This window comes from Xenopus laevis, chromosome 9_10S (assembly GCF_017654675.1).
Source record: "Xenopus laevis strain J_2021 chromosome 9_10S, Xenopus_laevis_v10.1, whole genome shotgun sequence".
Taxonomy (NCBI): Eukaryota; Metazoa; Chordata; class Amphibia; order Anura; family Pipidae; genus Xenopus; species Xenopus laevis.
In genome coordinates this window covers 41,714,596-41,734,136 of record NC_054388.1, presented here as the reverse complement: position 1 = coordinate 41,734,136, position 19,541 = coordinate 41,714,596, and the positions used below count along the sequence as shown (strand labels likewise).

General features: G+C 40.4%; 1 protein-coding gene across 3 annotated transcripts in view; it reads right to left on the bottom strand.

Moving 5' to 3' along the window:
- abcc3.S (ATP binding cassette subfamily C member 3 S homeolog) overlaps window positions 1-19,541 on the bottom strand; it is a 53,136-nt gene that overhangs the window by 22,209 nt on the left and 11,386 nt on the right. Inside the window, exons 2-18 of one of the 3 annotated variants that reach the window (XM_041578717.1) lie at window positions 13,126-13,302; window positions 12,846-12,971; window positions 12,453-12,590; window positions 11,901-12,026; window positions 11,099-11,160; window positions 9,453-9,581; window positions 8,574-8,792; window positions 7,977-8,154; window positions 7,552-7,713; window positions 7,053-7,145; window positions 5,610-5,813; window positions 4,561-4,707; window positions 3,987-4,074; window positions 3,449-3,515; window positions 2,450-2,576; window positions 2,111-2,287; window positions 1,301-1,468 (exon numbers count right to left, since the gene is read on the bottom strand). In XM_041578717.1, coding sequence (XP_041434651.1) covers window positions 1,301-1,468; window positions 2,111-2,287; window positions 2,450-2,576; window positions 3,449-3,515; window positions 3,987-4,074; window positions 4,561-4,707; window positions 5,610-5,813; window positions 7,053-7,145; window positions 7,552-7,713; window positions 7,977-8,154; window positions 8,574-8,792; window positions 9,453-9,581; window positions 11,099-11,160; window positions 11,901-12,026; window positions 12,453-12,590; window positions 12,846-12,971; window positions 13,126-13,302 — 2,388 coding nt within the window. The remainder of the gene's footprint in view (window positions 1-1,300; window positions 1,469-2,110; window positions 2,288-2,449; window positions 2,577-3,448; window positions 3,516-3,986; window positions 4,075-4,560; window positions 4,708-5,609; window positions 5,814-7,052; window positions 7,146-7,551; window positions 7,714-7,976; window positions 8,155-8,573; window positions 8,793-9,452; window positions 9,582-11,098; window positions 11,161-11,900; window positions 12,027-12,452; window positions 12,591-12,845; window positions 12,972-13,125; window positions 13,303-19,541) is intronic. The other 2 variants (XM_041578719.1, XM_041578720.1) reach the window with 2 other exon arrangements.

Here is a 19,541-nt window from a genome sequence, read left to right as displayed (position 1 = left end):
CCTTCAATAACAGCTGAAGAGCCATCTTGGCCAACTGTCACCATCTTTCCTTACTCTTGCACACAGCTTGCAGCATTTATAGGTTTCATTTCACTATTGATCATTTCTCTAGCTGTCGCCACAGGAGGTCATTACAGGGCACTTTGGGAGAACTTTATGATGCAATCGAACACCATAACTATGTTCTTATGTCGACATCCCTTAAAGGAGAACTAACCCCACCTACCAAAAGCCCCCCAATAAACTTCCAGACGTTACCCCCCTCTCCCTCCCTGCGATGGGCTTTAGTGTAAAAAAAAAAAAACCTTTAAAAATTCTGACTCTTAAGTGCAGAGAAACGGATCGGCGCTCCCGGTCAGGGGCGCTCCGCCAATGAGGCGAGCTGAGCCGCTCACCTCAGGCGGCAGCGCCAGAGAGGATTCCAGGGGCGGCAAAAAGCCGCTCCTGCACCTTTAAGAGCCGAATTTCCGGTTTTTAAACCGGAAATTCGGCTGTGCTATTGCGAGAGAGCGCAGTTGCGCTCTCCGCAATCGTGTTCCTGCCTCCCCTCCCGACAGGTAAGTTGGTGCAGGGGCGGCTCCTTCCCCAGAAACGGCGCTGCTCCCGGTCACCATCTTCCGGCTCTTCATATAGTCTTTGGGTCTCAACGCAGACTGCGAATCTGCGTTGAAGCTGATTCCTGACTTGGCCCAACTGCACATGCTCCGGCAGGCTTCGTGATGACGAAAAGGCCCGAAGACTAGCGATGAGCCGATTAATTCGACAGGCACAAATTTTCAGCGAATTTCAGTGTTTTGACGCCAGCAAATAAATTTGTGAAACTGAGGTGAAAATTCGCCCGCGAAAAATGTGCTGCGATAAAAAAACATTGTCGCACATCAGAATAGTCGCGCGCATAAAATTGTCGCACATCAAAATTATTCAGACGCCCATTGACTTTAATGCATTTGGACAAAATAGTCATGCATATCAAAATTGTCGTTCGCGTCAAAATTGTCGTTGCAAGATATTTTCGGTGAAGCAGCACAGATTTTTCAGCAAAGCGGCACATATTCTTCCATCACGAAAACTATACAAAGAGCCGAAGGTGGCGACCAGGGGGTTCCATTGCGCTTTTCTGCATTTATGGGTGAGAATTTTTTTAAAGTTTTTTTTTAACACTAAAGTACATCAAGGGGAGCAATGCCTGGACGTTTAGGGGGGCTTTTGGTAGGGGGGGTATGGTAGGGGGGGTATAGTTCTCCTTTAAGAAAGTTTCAAATAAAAACCTGCTGCTCACAATGTAGGCGTTTGAACCTACTTTTCCACGTAGTAAACCATCGGGTCCTATGACGTTGTCAAATATGTGTTTTGCCACATGAGCGTCCACAGCAGAAAGAGGATCATCCAAGAGATACACATCGGAATTGCTAAACACAGCCCGGGCAAGACTCACTCGCTGCTTCTGGCCTCCTGACAGATTGATGCCCTGAGAAACAATAAGACACAAACATATTACTACCCAGTTGAAAAGAAGAATATATTTAACATTTCTAACCTTCCTCAATTGTCTTCTCTCATCACATTTAAAGCGCTGCATAACTAGCTGGTGCTACATAAATAAATGATGATGATGATATGCCGGAAATATTACAGCTTAGAAACCACAAAAAGATACCAAACTGAATTTATATGTCCCACATCGGGGGATCTCGTTTTCTGACTTTTCCTGTCAACATGCATCTAATTATCTGTGATAATATGATATATTTTACATTTTTTAGCCCCAAAGCTAACAGGATTAGGTTTATTTGTTTAAAAGAAGTTCCAGTTATGTTCTTAAAAATTGTAAATTAGAGTGGTTTACCTTGACGTGGTATGGTGGCTTTTCAATTTTATGATCATAACTTTGGTAAATAAAAACCCCTGTTTTGTAAACATGCACTTGCATTTATACTGAATTATTTATGAGACAGGGGCCCAGGGAAGTGCATTGTAAGTAGCACTTCCATTATATTTAAATATATTTTGATTTAGCCTTGAGTGCTTCCACTATTTCCCTCCCTCTTAAAAATTGTAAAGGCATGTGCAGTCTGAAAAGTATTGCAATTTCATTGAGTTTAACAGGTACCTTCTCTCCAATCTCAGTCTGGTCCCCACCAGGAAGGACTTCCAGATCCGTCACTAATGCACATGCTTCCAAAACCTTCTTGTAGTTATTTTCATTTGTAGGTCTGCCAAACAGAATATTGTCTTTCAGAGTGGAATTTTGTATCCAGGCTTGTTGAGGAACATACGCTACAGAACCCTAAAAAACAGGAAAGCAAATGTACAAAAGAAGATTATGGGAGATCTTTAGATGGCCTTGCAAAGCATAGATGTACAATCTTTTATAATACAGGCATTAAAAGAGGTAACTATAAGCAACTAATGTTCCATTCAGTAAAGGTTGAATAAAAAGGTAACATACCCTCACAGACACCTCCCCTTCTTCTTTTTCCATTTCACCAAGCAGGGCCGACACCAAGGAGGATTTTCCACAGCCAACCTGGCCTACAATTGCCACCAAGGAGCCAGTTGGAACCAACAAGTTAATACTGTATATGGAACAAAATGGTTTAGAATTAGTCCTGTTCCGATTCACCAAATAAATTATCGAAATGGCGAAAAACTCACAAAACGCATTACAGTCAATGAGCGTCAAAATTATTCTGCCGCTATTCAATTTTGATGCATGACGCCGGCGACAATTTTTAAACACGCGCCTAGTTTGTCCAAATGCATTAAAGTCAATGGGCGTCCGAATAATTTTGACGCGTGACAATTTTTATGCACGTGACTATTCTGATGTGCTCTCAAATTTTTTTTCGATGCAGTGGATTTTTCGCCAGCGAATTTTTGCAAATATTTAGAATGAAATGTCAACACACTGTTCAGCACAAAAGATGCGACAGCCATAGAAGATTATCGGTTAAGTAAGGGAAGTGTCTTGGTCACTTCTACCTAGTTTGAGTGAAAGTCAAACCTGAGACCTAAAATAGGTTCAATTGACTGTAAGTGGAGTCAAAATCAGGGCCACCAAGGCCCGGGCCTACGGCGGCAGGATTTTAGGGGCGGCATGCTGTCCAACCACACCCACATTGGTTCAAAAACACTGGGAATGTGCTGGAGATACAATAATTTTTTAAATTTCCCATGCACCAATCCCTACCAAGGGACAGGGGCAACATTAGTGAGGCTAGGGGTGCCCACTATGTAAATCTGGCCCTGGTCAAAATCAAGACTGGCAAGGGGCTTGTGGGCTCAAGAAGTGTTGAGTCTTGAGAGAGAGAGAGCGAGCGAGGTGCATTAGGAAAATAGTGCAAGATTGCAACAGTAGGAGGAGATGGAGACAGCAGGTCAACATGCTCACAGCATGGCAAGAAGGCAAGATGAAAGCTTCAGACCATTGTTCTTGTTGGCTTCTTACTTTTGTAGTATTGCTCCATTGTTCTTAGCCCAGCTGAATGTCCCATTCTGTACTGTGATAGCATTACCTGAAAAAGGGGGAAAAAACAACAACATTTTGGTTATCTTTTCCTTTTAAAAATACACAGTACAAGTATTGAATCCGTTATCCGGAAACCTGTTATCCTGAAAGTGGCTAATTACTGCACTGTCATCAAATAATCCGAATTTTTAAAAATGATTTCCTTTTTCTCTGTAATAACAAAACAGTACCTTCTACTTGATACCAACTAAGATATAATGAATCCTTATTGTAAGAAAAACCAGCCTATTGGGTTTATTTTTGTTTATATGATTTTCTAGTAGACTTAAGGTATGAAGATCCAAATTACAGAATGATCTGTTGTCTGGAACATCCCAGGTCCTGAGTATCACTTCTCAGGTGATCACTTATCAAGTGATAAACATCCATGAAACTTACCTTAACTGTAAATGATAAAACTTTATAGCATTAAAATAATTAAAAACCACTAAACATTTTTTGTTTTCTTCACCCTTACCAGGTAATGTTTTGTCTTTCGTCACTGCATTTGGGTCTAGTTCATCGTTTGCCAAGAAATTCTGAATTCTCTTAATTGAAACACTTGCCTGAAAACCGATGAAATCAGCTGTTAATATTGGCATGTAGGAAATTATTATGAACCGATAACAAAAGAATTTCCCTGTCCATCTCTGGTCTGCATTAACTCTCAGGTAAGCCCTCCCTCCCACAGATGTGTCCGTAGCAACTTTTAAATCCAAGTGCCTCTCACAGCTTCCCCTGTATCTTTTCCTAATCTCCCGTCTGAATTCCATTTTCTGCCACTCACAGTAGGTTTGTAGGTTTCTGCCTAAGCGCAATCACCAATGGAGGCATCGGTGCAATTTGGTTTACTCTACTTGGCTTGGTCAAGTAGTAACCCTTGTTGTTTCAACCTTGATTACATTTGACTGATCAGGGCTAAGCTGCTGGTCAATTGCTAAGATTTACTAATTCAAAGTAGTATTTCATCAGCTTGTGAACTGCCCCCTATGGAATAATCATTCCTTCAGACTCTAGCCCTGGAGAGATCAAGAATGGTTTGCAGCTCTTACCTGTGCCAAATTGCTGATAACCTGAGGCAGCATGTTCAGGGGGAATCTTAAAATATTAAATAGAGAGAGGGATACAAAGGCTTTCTCTGCATCAAGGATGTTTTTTTCATCAACTGTAACGTAAACAGCAAAAGTGGTCAGGGCGACCTACAATTGTTTGAGATAAGAAAAAATTAAAGGGCAGTAGCAAGAAAAATAGAAAGCACATAGTGCTCATTTAGTTTGTACTATTGACAAGATACCACCATGCCTAGAAGTTTTTGGAAAAAACTAAGTAGAGCCAGGTCATGAATAGCGACTGGCGAATAAATCTGGCAGACACAATTTGCGGCAAATTTCGGCGTTCCGCATGAGAATGAATTTGTGAAACTGCGGCTGCAATTCGCCCTCAAAAAATCCACTGTGTCGAAAAAATTGAAGCTCATCAAAATTGGCGCACGCATAAAAATTGACACGCCCGTATTTTGACGCCCATTGACTTCAATGCGTTTCACAAATTTTTTGCCGTTTCACGAATTTCGAAGGAAATTCACCGATTTTTCGGCGAGGCAAAACCAGTGTTGGACTGGGACACCAGGGGCCCACCGAAAACCCTTGGACCAGGGGACCACCCAAACACCTTTAGACCAGGGGCCCACTTTAAGTATTATTTTCTTCCTTTCCTTACTCTATTCTCCTATTCTCTGTTTAGAAGCAGGAGGGCCCACTGACACCTTGGCACACCGGGAGTTTTCCTGGTATCCCTGTGTGCCAATCCGACACTGGGCAAAACTGCACAGATTCGCCCATCACTACACTAGTCATGAATATGTATTAAATTATTGTACACAATAAATTGGGTAGAGCTAGGGAAACATCAAATATGGCTAAACACTGGAGATACAGTCCAAAGAACAATGAGTTGAAAAAAATCAGTTAATGCTAAAAAAAAAAAGAATAGGGACAAAAAAGTTCTATTTATTTGGCTCATATTGCAAAAAGGTATATATAGATAAATACAGTAACATAAAATAGCAAAACACCAAAGAATTAAATTCTCGAAGTCTCACCAAGAATGGTGCGCTTGTCCAGGCAAAAGTCGAAAGTGCATTGAGATAGGCAGCCCTCTTCAGGATATTTAGTTCTTTGTTTCGTATTTCGAGGACTTTCTGTTTGAACGATGGTTCCCAGGCATACAGTTTTAAAACCTTAATTCCATTTAAGATTTCATTCATCAGTTTGATCCGGGAGTCTTTATACTGCATTTGCTCAACCTGGGTTGATAAATAGAAACAGAAGAGAAGCAAGTGGTAAGTGAGGTGTTTGTGTTGCTGGATGCACTGCTGTTGACGCATAAATATGCCATACATTTTTTAAATTTAAATTCTAACCTAAACCTACTTCAAAGCTGGTTGCACACAGAATGTAAAAAATCAGTTACGGTACACTAGGGACCTGTGGAATGTACCTATAAACACATATTGTATTCATCTAAGTGATTTATATAGAAATGAATATATATATATATTTAACGTAAACCCTCAAAATAATGTATATAACGTTGTTTAGTGCTCTCTACTGAGTCCTTTTGCAATTTATATTTGTTTTCAAGTTTTAAAGATATTAGCAGTTTTTAAACTACTAGTATAATCCATTTGAAACAACCAGTGTGGGACTAGACCAGTCCTTGCACGGAAGCCGGAAGTGGCTTCCGACTTTCCTCCCTGGCCCTCAGCGGCTGAACGAAAAAAGAAGGTAGGCGCAGGGGCCAGGGGGGATGTTGCAGCTTGGGGAGGGGGGCAGAGGATAGTGGAAACAACAGCCCCAGCCTCATTTTGGCTTACTGGCTAGAGTCAGCTAAAAATGTATTTCCTGAGCCAATAAACTTCTTGTTATGTTTGAAATTTCAGATACGGACATTTATCTGGTCAGTTCTAAGCAGAGAATTATTTATTGTCTCAATAATTTCATTTTGAGCTAACTGTAGCTGAAATGAGTAGCAGGTGGCACAGTTGTGTCAAATTTATTTTTTTAAGCTGCTAATAGCTCGACAACTAGTAAAAAAAAATGTATGTAAAGTGCAAAAGTATTTTGAACAGTGCTCGAAGCAATGCAACTTTTTAAAAAATGTTTGGAGTTATAAAAGATGTGATCAAAGTGGTCTTTGGAGATCTTGGAACTGTTTGGGTCAATAAAATCTCTTGGAGGACTACATCTGGCATTGGACCTCCAATAGAACAGCCTTATCATTAAGGATGTTTACTAGACTTGTACTATATATTTTTCTGCTCCTTCAACCTAATAAAATTTTTCTGGTGCAATCAAGTCATTCTGTTAGCCCCAACTAGGTTGCACCAGTGGATATATTGTTAGGTTGGGATATAATGAACATAGTCAGTAACAAACAGCAACCCCAAAACTATTGCTTCGTTTTTGTATTCCATGATAAAAATTGACCTGTTTCATGTTGTTGGAAAACTGTAAAATTCCATTTGTTTTTATTTTGCACCTACTTGGAATGCTCTAGTTTTCATCGCTATAAAGGCATTGATAGGAATCAACAAAATCATCACAGCCACGCCAGCTAACACGGGCGGTCCCAGGGCCTACAAACAAGATACACTTTTATTTTATAGAATTTCCTTAAATATCACTCACGTCATCATGTAAATTGGTAAATCGAGCAAATGATTTAATCTTTCAACTCAGCTCCAATAAACTGCTTTGTATATCCATAAAAAAGTGAAAATAGCTATCTTATATGGGGCCTCAGCATTCTGGAATTTCCAGGTTTTTTTTTTAATTTTCAGCTCTAGCCTTGTTGGCTTTAACGCTTTATAGCTGGAATATTACTAAAAGAAGAGAAATCCAATATGGCCACCCCATTGTTCAGCAGAAAGTTATGTTGTCAAATAGTGAATTAAATGGAGGCCTTGGCTCTTTCCTTTAATATAAATGACTCCAGATCTCCAATTATTATACATATGGCTACCAATAACCAATCATAGTTACCTGCCAGAGGAAATAAAGTGCTAGGCATATCTGTAATGGGGCAGACCACAGCATGTTGAGAAACGTTGTCAGATCCTGGAACCGCTGTGCATCAACCGACATCAGGTTCACCACTTCTCCAACCGTGGAAGAGCGTTTTGCAGAGTTTGTTATTACCAGTGACTAAGGGGGGAAAAGATATTGAATTATTCAGTCTCTAACTGAAAATGTTATTTAATCAGACCCTATTTTATGAATGCATGTTTTCATTTTTTGCAATTTTTATTTGGTTTGGATGGTTTAGGGGCCTGCTCTAAGTAAAAACTGCGATGCTTTCAGGGCAAGGAGTGCAAACAAATCATATCTTTTACTTATTGAACATTGGTTACTATGACTCCCTGTGGAGCTGGATGAGGAATTGTGGGCAGATCTCAGCAAAAACACACCTTTCTGTATATTATACCAGTGATGGCACTTCTAAGCCTCATGCCAGTTACAAAGCAGTACTGAAAATGCTGATGGAGGATTAAGGTCTGGACCAAAGATGAGAGGAACATCAGGGCAGCAATGCAAAATCCCCACCATGAAGGAGCATCTTTGTCCTTTATGAACGTTATCAGAATACTAAAAGAGAAAGAAACAATAAATAAACAATAAAAGTGCAACTTATTTCACTTCAACTTTATGTGTCACTTCCTGGTTCTACTGCAGTTGCTGTTTGCAGAGAAGTACATAGTAAAACAGAGCAGTCCACAGCATTATGAACTACTCCTTGTCCTAAAGCTTGACAAAGAGCTCATTACCTTCCTGCTGATCATAATTAATACAAGGGATATGAGTGGAAGCATTCTTCAGAAGTAAAAGGTAGTGATTTTTAAAGCAATTCAATTGCTTTGAGACAACAAATCTCTAGGCAATCAGCTTGTTTAAAACTGCCTTTCATCTCTATGAATTTCTGTATGAGTTGGTATTTTATATATGAGAAACCATGAGTGTTGTTTTGTTGTTCCAGCAAGCCACGTAGAACATTATGTTGAAATTACCTTAGTAGCTGAGGGTTAACAAATGAGAGGAGGTCCTGGAAGAGCTTATAAAAGGAGCCAATGAGAAAGAAGGGCCCGAAGGTTCTGAGCAAGACTTTCAGGAAAGACGGTTCCTTTGGTTTCTTGTTGTCGACAATTAGAATGTCAGATTCATTGGCTTTCTCATCTGTATGATTGAGAACCGTTTCTGGCTTCTTACTGTACTTGACTTGCATCTGCCTAAAATATAGATGGTACAGAGGGCATTAATAAATGATTATGACACAGACCTGAATATAAAGTATGTAAAGTATTAATGAGTGATGGGCGAATTTATTCACCAGGCGCGAATTCACGGCGAATCTGCACGATTCGCCGTCAGCGAATAAATTCACGAAATGGCGGCGAAATTTTGCTTCAAAAATTCGTCGGCGTCAAAACATTTTTTCCGAAAAAAGGACCGATGTCAAAAACGGGCGCCGGTGTCAAAAAAAACGGGGCCGGCGTCAAAAACGAGACGCCAGCGCCGTTTCGCGAATTTCGCAAATTTTTGCTTCTTGCTTGGTGAGGGTTACCAAACAAGCAAACAAACAATCTTTGGGTTGACCTGTTTGTGTAGCCTTGGAGCCAATGAATGGATCACTTTACAGGCCAATGCAGATCTGTCGAGGTTATACTAGCCTGGTGGGATTTTCACACTAGTTTAATAGAATATAATCTGGCCTATCCCTAACCTGATATCAGTTGGAGCAGCTGTCATTGAGATGACATTCAGCAAATATGACATATGGATAGACGTTTATTGACACACACATCACTAATGCTCCCCATTTTGCTGCCAGCTATTGACTTGAATTGCCTTGGTACGAACATTAATACATGATAAGCACAGTTACTTACGCTAAATTACTTTTTTCCTTCTCCCACTCTTTGGTAAGATTTGTCACAACCACAGTGGAAGTATCGTCTTCATTTAGGGCCCAGAGATCTTTATCTTCTAGTGGCCTTTTGTAACCTAAAATAGCCATTCTGAAGGCAAGAAAACAAACTGTCATGACATTATATATAAATATAAGAAACTACAGGAACTGAAAGTCAGACATTTATGGATATCAGATGTATTGTTTTGTGCAGCAATACTGGTGGCTAGGGGTGGAGTTAAAAATGTAACTCTCCTTTATTCAATCCCGTATCTCCATAATTTTAGGCCAGGAACTTTGTATTCAGTGATATCTGAGCATATTCATTTATGTCAAAATCCCAACCACAAACTCCTACAAATTTCTGCTTCTTTTTCAGTGAGTGAACATTCAAATAAATGAGAGATGGCAGATTTAGTACTATATAACCGCCAATAAAATTAGATCACAGAGTTTCATGCCAGAATGATTCCTGGCTAGAAAATCTCTCAGCGCTGATGTATACTCTATTTTTAGGATGATGGTGGTTTGTTGCTTTTTTGAATTCTCTTTGATTCAGTCTAACCGGCTCATCTTTCAGTTAATGCAAAACAGGCTATTGGGTGGGATTGGACTTTAACTCTATCATCAGGCCAGCTCAGCGATTCCCCTTGGAAGTTATTTCATGAGAAGCCTCACAACACACCCTCTTCTGCTCAAACACACCTCCATCCCACCCGAATAGACATTGAACATGGACCTTAGCATCTTTTGGTCCCCTCATTGTTGGTCTCATCATTGTGGCAATGCCCCTGACTGGACTCCCAAAGGTACCCCCTGAATGCAGCTTTGGTTAGGAAAATAGCCTGTATAATAAGGTAATATGCTAGCCTAGGTTGGGTAGGAATAGGGAAACAGTAGGGAAAGATGGTGACATAAGGCAAGATGGCAATAGAATAGCAGCATAATGGCAAGATGGCATCAGTAAGGGGAATTTTCAGGAACAGCACAAGAGGGTGACAGCAGGATAATATGGTGACTGTAGAGCAAGATGGCAACAGTATGGTAAGATAGTGACAATAGGCAAGATAGTAAATGTAAGGCAAGATAGAACGAGTAGGGGATAATGAAAATAGTAGGACAAGATGGAGACAGTAGGACAAGATGGAGACAGTAGCACAAGATGAAGACTGTAGTTCAAGATGGAGAAAGTCAGACAAATAGGGAGAGCAGGACAAGATGGAGACAATAGGAAAACATAGAGACAATAGGGCAAGTTGGAGACAGTCGGACAAGATGGAGACCATAGGACAAGATGGAGATAGTAGGGCAAAGTGGAGAAAGTAGGAAAAGATGGAGATGGAGGGCAAGGTGGAGACAGAAGGTCAGGATGTAGAAAGTAGAACAAGATGGAGAAAGAAGACCAAAATGGCCACACAGTGTTTCCCAACTTGTGGTCCTTCAGTTGCTGAATTGCAGATCCCAACCCTAATTAACAGTGAACCCAATCTGGGCTCAATCAAGTAACTTTACATTTTATTAATGCCAAATTTCTGAATAAACAATTAAGTGAATATCTGACCCCACTCCTGACAAAGGTTTTGTAATAACGATGATAATTCCATCTACCCAAGGCTGATTACTTACTTTGTAAACCACCAAAATGTTAATCTTGAAAGGAAACCAGCATCTGATTCTGGACACGGACTCTGTAAGTGGAGGGAAAATATAAAACAATTTCCTGATGTTATATTATTTTAAAGCTTTGTTATACCTGTGGGGAAAGTGTCTGAGAAATGGGCTGAATCTGTGTTAACAATGTACACCATGATATGTTTATGTCAAAGAGAGAGGGAGAAGAAAAGTTAGAGAATTTACTTCTGTTACATTCCTGGTTACATCAGTGATCCAGCCATGTGTCTTGTCAGTGGAGATATTAGACCAGTGATCCCCAACCAGTAGCTCGTGAGCAACATGTTGCTCTCCAACCCCTTGGATGTTGCTCCCAGTGGCCTCAAAGCAGGTGCTTATTTTTGAATTCGGAAATTGGAGGCAAGTTTTAGTTGCATAAAAACCAGGTGCACTGCCAAACAGAGCCTCAATATAGGTTGACAATCTATCTAGGGGCTACTAAATGGCCAATCACAGCACTTATTTCGGTCCCCAGAAACATTTTTCATGCTAGTGTTGCTCCTCAACTCCTTTTACTTCTGAATGTTGCTCACGGGTTCCAAAGGTTGGGGATCCCTGTATTAGACTATGAAGACCATGAAGGACCGGAGCAACATAATGGTCTTCTCCCTCAGGTCTATTAAAAAAATTCTCTTTGCCCTAAGACTATAGCTATATCCCTGCCATAAAGCTAAAGAAGATTGCTGTTTTTGGCAGCAAGGAAGTAGACCTAGTTACATGTGTATCAAGAAATCAAGAAATAAGGGCTGATACTTACTATTTCACCTCTGAAGGGGGAGAAAAATGGTCTTGCTTCTTTGAAACAGGACAGTAGAAGCTCTATTACCAGCAGAGAAAAGTAAAGGAAAAATGTTGTAAAGCGGAATTTATCCGTAATTTGGCCCTGGGGGAAAAAAGCATAGAAAGCTTGTTACATTTTTCTGGTTCTCTTGCCTTTGCCATTGAACTCCTATCCCATGAGGCAGGTGCTCCCCTTCACTAAATACGGCATTGAGACAGCATGGAAATAAGATGTTCAGGTCCACATTCCCTTGCGAGGGTCCAGGACCATGCACATAGTGTGAGCACTTAGGCTCCCATAGCCATCTCACAACATTGATGACAATTAAGACTATGCTCTATGCTCCACTGCAATGTTGGTTATTTACTAACAAAGTCAAAATTTGCTCTGGTGTAGTAACCCCTAGCACCAAATCAACCGCTTTCTTTTATTGGCTACTGAACATAGAAAAATGAAAAAAGCATCTCATTGGCTCCTTATGTTCTTACATAACTGGCAATATCTCTAATGTCCAAATTTACACCTTACCTGCCTTGCTGAGGCCATAACCTTGGAGCGGAAGGGGATGATTGCACACACTGTTGCCAGGAACCAAAACATTATTAGCACCCCGGAAGACTGGACTCCCCTAAGCCTTTCAAACTGAGTGAGTACTGTCGCTGTGATCTGGGAGGAGAAACCATTCATATTCAAGCAATAAAAATGGTGCAAGAAGTGTGCAGCAATTAAAGGAAATCGAATTCATGCATAAAAATAAATTGTTTTCCTTGTTTAAGCATAAATTAGAAATGGATTTGGCCAACTTGCAAATGATCAAACCAAAGTCTTAAGCCATTTTTTCCCAACATGAATAAACATTATTTGAACCAAATCTAGAAATAAATGCGTGCCAGAACATGATTACACTTAGTTTGGACAAACCATTGTGATTCCAAGTATCAGTGGGGTTACAAAGTATACTGGGGGTGGGCTCTGGTTCTGCACAAGTCCATGGAAGGAGTAGAAAAGGTCAGCCCAGCATACACACCATAGCAGCACTCCAAACACCTGGAAAACAGAAACACAAAGGGAACACTTAGGAGTTTTTCCAAGCGGAAAAGTAGTTTGAAAGTTAATAATTGCCACTCCAAGTGAGGTAAAGTAATTTGAAGCCAAGTATTCTAATACAGTTCATAACAACATTAGATAATAAACTTCTTACTATCTTGGCCTTGCTCAGCATAGAGAGCACAATATAGCCTCTTCTGTTGTATTTCAGATACAAGAGATAAAACGGCAGTGCCATCCACAGGTACGCGCAGGGAATCCATGCCAGCACTGTATTTTGAAAACATGGAGTTAAATCTGGATTATCAGTGTATAATGTGAGGTTGGAATCCTGTAAGAGAGAGAAAAACATCATTTAGAATTTTCTCTACAGGTCCTATTGATAACAATAAAATATATTCATCACACATACATTTAATTACTAGAAATATCAACATTTTAACATGAAATAAGAAGACTGTAGTAGTTCTTACACACTTTATAGCTATATGTATAGGTTACAATAAGTTTGTACTCTTGGTATCACTTCCCCTTAACATCAGGGCACTAGGCAGACCCTCAATGTAAGTGAGCGGTGCAGTCTGGGGAAAGGGACTGGAGCTAAGATGGAGTGAGGCTGATAGGGGTTCGGAGAAAGAGAACATGTCTGAGCAAAGAGTGAGTTTTTCTAGCACCAAAGGAGTCTGAGTCTGAGTTCTAAATAAGGCAGTTTGGGGTAATGGCTTGGGGCACTGAGAAGGGACTACAAAAAGCTACCTGTAATAAATAGTAGGGTTATATTCTCTTTATTTTCCTCATTTGTCCCTATTGTTGGTTTTTACTGCATGCTCCACTCAGAGGTACTATGGAGTAATACACAAGTAGGGAAATCTATAGCCTCAAAATGAATTATCGGAAAACCATGCCGCTGAACAATGCAGGTCTCTGTAAAGATTGCATAAAATACATTATACATACAACCATGCTTCATGTAAATAAACCATTTTCATAATTATGTACTTTTCTTATAGAATGTGCCATTGGATAATCCCAAATAGACATTTTAAGAAAAAAGGGTCTCCCTCTGGGATCCTACAATTTACTGTGTACAATTTACCCAAACAAACCATACATGTTAGGTCACATGAGCCAATTAATGGACAAAGTTCTGTCTTTTGCTTCCACACTTCTTCCTGTTACAGTTAGAGCTGCAGTATTTCTGGTCAGGTGATCTCTGAGGCAGCACATGGACCATCACAAAATGGTGGCACAAGGTTCATAGCACTTTTTGCCATTTGCAATTTTTTTTTCTAGTTTTCAAGATATTATCAGTTTTTATATTGTTAATATTTAACTTAACACTTGCTGTTCATTTTGGCCGATCCATTAGGAGAAAATTAAGATGAGCAAAGTTTTGTGATGTTGCAAAATATATTTTTATTGTCCTTTCATATCAAATGTATTGTAGAGAGCAACAGGGGCTCCTCGTATTTATGCAAAAAAGAACTCAAGGATGAAAGTTCCAAGTATGAACGATAGATGGTGATAGAAACAAGCAAAGTTATACTATTATTGAACATAGCAGTAGTAGAGAAGAGAGCCCACAAAAGCCCTACTTTTTTATCAAGTGTGGGGCCAGTCTGGATGAAGAGCCTGAGTTCCAGGTGTGGGTTTGGGGATAGGTGGATTCAATGGATTTAATTTCAAACTAGCATGACGACAGCAAGGGTTGTACTTTTGCAGTACAAGAGAAGGCCAAGAGTAGCTTCCTGTTCAAGGAAAATGTTTGTCTATATGTATCAGGCTTCAGTAGTGAGTCTGTTGAGTAATAGTCTCCCCTATTCCTCTCACTGGGAACTCAATGCCCGAGTAGGTACAGGAATGAGCCCAGGTAAAGAGCAACAGAGGTGCCGAAAAATAGCAACAAGTTTGTGGGCACTTCACTGATAGCTGAGGTGGAGAATCAGAAGGGAAATCATAAATAGAGCCAGGCATGGGTCAAATCAGAAGCAGCAGCAGTCAAGGGAGAATCAGGAGAAGTCAGGAACAGACCAAGAATCAAACCAGGAACCAAAAGCTAAATCAGAAAGCTCAGTGTCAATCAGAAGACAATCACCTCCCACTGGATTGAGGGGCTTGGCGTCTATTACCGTGATGTTTGCATGCATCGAGATTTGTGTGCGCAAGTGAGTCAAAGCGTGCGCATGTTGAAACGTGTGCTCTGAAACACAAAGAATGTTGCAAATTTACATACGTGTGCAGACATCACTGACCAGCGTTACCAGTGCCAGAGGACTGACAATATGCTTGGATATTGCACCTTTCTACCAGCCAGGGGGCAGGTGGCCATACACGAACCGATAAAAGCTGCCGACAGACTGTGTTAGACTTGCACTTATCCCTAAGGTTTATATTTTGGAAGGGACAGTTCCATCAATAGGTTTATATTTTGGAAGGGACAGTTCCATCCATAAAATGTGGGTTGCCATAAACAACAGGGCAGGGTTTCTGCTGGAGTAAGATGTAGCTTGGGGTAATTAATAAGTCAGATCAGATTTCCCCTTGCAAATTTACTATCTATAAAGAAGACAGGAAAGCTCGCTGAATAATTAATCTTTTTGATCACCTTAGTCCCCTCCTCCTGCCAAGATTAGATTTTAAGCTCTATGGCACAGGAACTAAAAGTGGGGTATGTAATAAAACATTAGCCATACCAGCCTTAACAGCATTTAATAAATATTAAATATGCAGCTTCTTATTGAGTTTGGTCACCAGAATCTATAGATAAGTTGTGCAAAAGGTGCAGTATGGCAGTCATTTCCCAGGCAATATCAGCTAGGCCAAATTGTATTATAGACAATTATTAGTGAATGAAATTAGTGTAAGCATATTCACCCTCTCTAACTTCCAGACTGCATTCTTGCTGGTGTGAGTCCGTGCCGTGTAACAGGGATCCACTTGATGCTTAATGGGCCAAGTCGTTGTTTTGGTTTGAACATCCGCTCCAGTCATTAATGCAGAGGGCAAGTATATTTCCATAGAGTGTGTCAATGTGCCTAGTGTTGCTCTAATAAAAAGCAGATCTGGACTGTCATGCGGCCCAGGAGCCCCACTATGTGCAATGGTAATACCAGCGCCTGCTAATCAGACATCATTTAACAAGATGCATTGGCCCATGTCTGCTAAGTAGTACTTTGTCTAAAAATTGTCCATTCTATTTCATATATATATATATATATATATATATATATATATATATATATATATATATATATATATATATATATATATATATATATATATATATATATATATATATATATATATATATGTATATATATATATATATGTATATATATTGCATGCGCTACATAATTATATATATACACATTGTATCCTCTCCAGTGGAGCGCTCTATGTGGAAGTGACAGGAGTCAGACAACCGATCCTCTTTGGTGTATTTATTTCACACTGGAATAGGGCAATAAATCATTTTGTGGGAGAATAAATTGAAGCAGATGGAAGCAAAGGTAATTCAGTCAGCAGAAGGGGGCCGCTGTGCAGACACACAGACAAGCTGAACCATGGGTGATACAGAGGGGAAATTATTTATCATATTATACCACTTTATTTAAAGATATCATTTCCATCCTGATACATGACTAGTCTTCATTGGATGAATAACTGGAGGCTAAAGTTGGCACATTCCATCTCATAACATATTGACCAGGACAAAACTAAGGGCCCTCCAGGGTCCAGCAGGGTTCACTAGGGCCAGGGTCCACTGGGTTTTTTCCCGGTGTCCCGCTGGCCCAGTCCAACCCTGGAAGAGAGGATGGCTGATGAAGGGGAGAGGGCTGTGCTGGAAAGATGGGACAAGGATTTGGTGGATGGGGCAGGATTATAAAGCAGTTGGGAGAGGAAACTGGGGCAAATGAGGGTGGGTTGGGGCAAAGTAACTATGGATTGCAAATTTACTAGCAAATACTGGCCAGGTGGTAAGCTCTAGACAAAGGTAAGCAATACAAGTAAGAATAAGTGTAATCTCACATTTAGCTTTTGCTGTCACTAATCTGAGTCACAAAATGGCCTTTAAAGCTATTAAATAACCCACCCAAAATTGCAACCAACTGCAACAAGTCTGCAATTAAGTAGAATAGTGATAGCAGATATATGAGTGCTGGTATAGGAAACTTACACCTACAGAGAGGGCGCTTGGCTGACTGGCTACAATGTTAAAACTAGGGATTCACCGAATCCAGGATTCGGCCAGGTTTCAGCCTTTTTCAGCAGGATTCGGATTCTGCCGAATCCTTCTGCCTGGTCGAACCAAATCCTAATTTGCATATGCAAATTATGGGCGGGGAGGGAAATTACGTCACTTTTTGTCACAAAAAGTGGAAGTAAATTTTTTTTCCCCTTCCACATAAGTGGCCAAATATCTGATAGTCTGGTTACCTAATGGACCTTTCTATATATTATTATTACATTTACCGTATTTATAAAGCTCCAATATTTTCTTCAGCGCTGTTTGCATTGATACATAATTATTGACATACAAAGAAGCAATTGCAAAAGTAACAAAAGCTTACAATCAATAGGGGGCTGTATATGGATAGCAACACTCTGGCTGCATGGCATGGATTCTAGCTAGTCCAAGCCAGTGAAGGTCACAGGAAAGCAGGATCAGTTACCCTTTATTTAAGTGGCTCATGGACATCTACTGCACTGCTGAACAGAGAGGCCTGAGAGTAAGATAAGGAGGCTTTCCTGAGGCAAAGTAAATAGATATAATGAGCCACATATATACATGAAATAAGGCAAATAATAACAGAATAACACTGAAGCTCATAATATAATTATAACATGGGTAATAATATGATGACAGCATGTATAATGGTTCCACCTTATCTGTCATCTGTGGAAATGAGTGGAGTATTTGCAGTGCTGAATACACAGATGATCATGTAGTCCCAGCTGCCTTTCTGGATAAAAACTCCAGCACCCATTTAACTTGTCTTTGTCCCCTGACTGGGACAGGGGTTCACATAACTGTGAATATTTGACTGTGTTTATTGTCCAATCTTGCTTATAATAACACTGCACCCATGGTTTATATTATCTTAAATGGTCTCTGTGTGTGATTAGCGTCTGGACAATAAACAGTGGTGTTAAGTGGAAGTTACAAGGACCTGGCAAAAGCAAATATAGCCATTATGCTTATTGTGGCTTCTGTGAAGGGTCACAAACTGTTGCAAATAAATGTGCCTACCCTGCAGTTGTAATGGTGCCCTCATGTTGTTTTCATTGGCTGTTGCACTTCACTGGCAGCAGGCACTTAGCCTGGCAGGGGCAGAAAGATTTAAAAGTGACCATGAAGCTGACATCACAATAAGTCTCTACATTTCCACTCAACAAGGCAAGGCACAACTGGCAGGGCAACCACAACTGCTGCAGCCAGCTGTCATGTGATAAGTGACAGTCTGAAATGCCAGACTCCCCTGCAGTGTCATGCCTTCCTGATCTGCGCTGACCTTCATACGTCAGGTGAGGGAGACTTATCCTTAACTGAAATTGGCTACAGATCACATGTTCCTCTATTCTTATAGTGGCAATGTACTCTTTGGTTTATTTTCTGTTTATTTCCCTTTTTCATGACCTGGCTTATTAAAAGAGAGCTTGACACCCATTTTTTTTTTAATAGGGTAGAAAGGAAAAAAAAAGATGATCCTGTTAAAGTTGAGAGACATTAAGTACAGTGTGAGGGTTTAGCTTATTGTGTGCCCAAAACGTTCCTTCTCTGCATATTTATTGCAGGTAAAGTTGCTGTACCGTGTTAGCCAGTAAAAATGTTATAGGGAAACCTTTTTGAAATAAAAAATAACAAAAGTGGTATAAAGGTAATACCTTTATTGGCTAACTAATATAATCATAGCAAGCTTTCAGAACATTTTAGTTCCTTTTTCAAGCGGATTAAGGTGGCCATACAAGGATAGATCCGCTAGTTTGGCGATGTCGCCAAACGAGCGGATCTCCCTCTGATATGCCCACCTTGAGGTGGGCAATATCGGGCAGATCCGATCGTGGGCCCTAGGGCCCAACGATCGGATCCTAGCATTCGAACAGATGCGGCCGCGATCCTACGGGATTTTTAAACCCATCCGATCGAGATCTGGCCGACTTTCGGCCAGATCTCGATCGGGGAAGCCCGTCGGGGGCCCCCATACACGGGCCAATAAGCTGCCGACACAGTCTGTCGGCAGCTTTTATCGGCCCGTGTATGGCCACCTTTACACTGAAGCTGTGTTGTTCTCTGGTATATATACAACATTCAGCTCATAGGTCAAATGACCAACAAAAAGGAATATCAATCTATGTGTAAGGTGTCAAAGTAATTTATGAGGGGATTTGCAAGAGACAAGTCCAAAATTACTATTTTTTATTAAAGCATTCATAGCTGTTGTAAGCTCATTTAAACATCTCAGCTGTCAATCAAATATTGTTTGCCCCTCCTCTATGCCCTGGGCATAGAGGCGGGGCAGACAATTACTTTCACTTTCCATTCAGCACTTCCTAGATGTCACTGCTCTC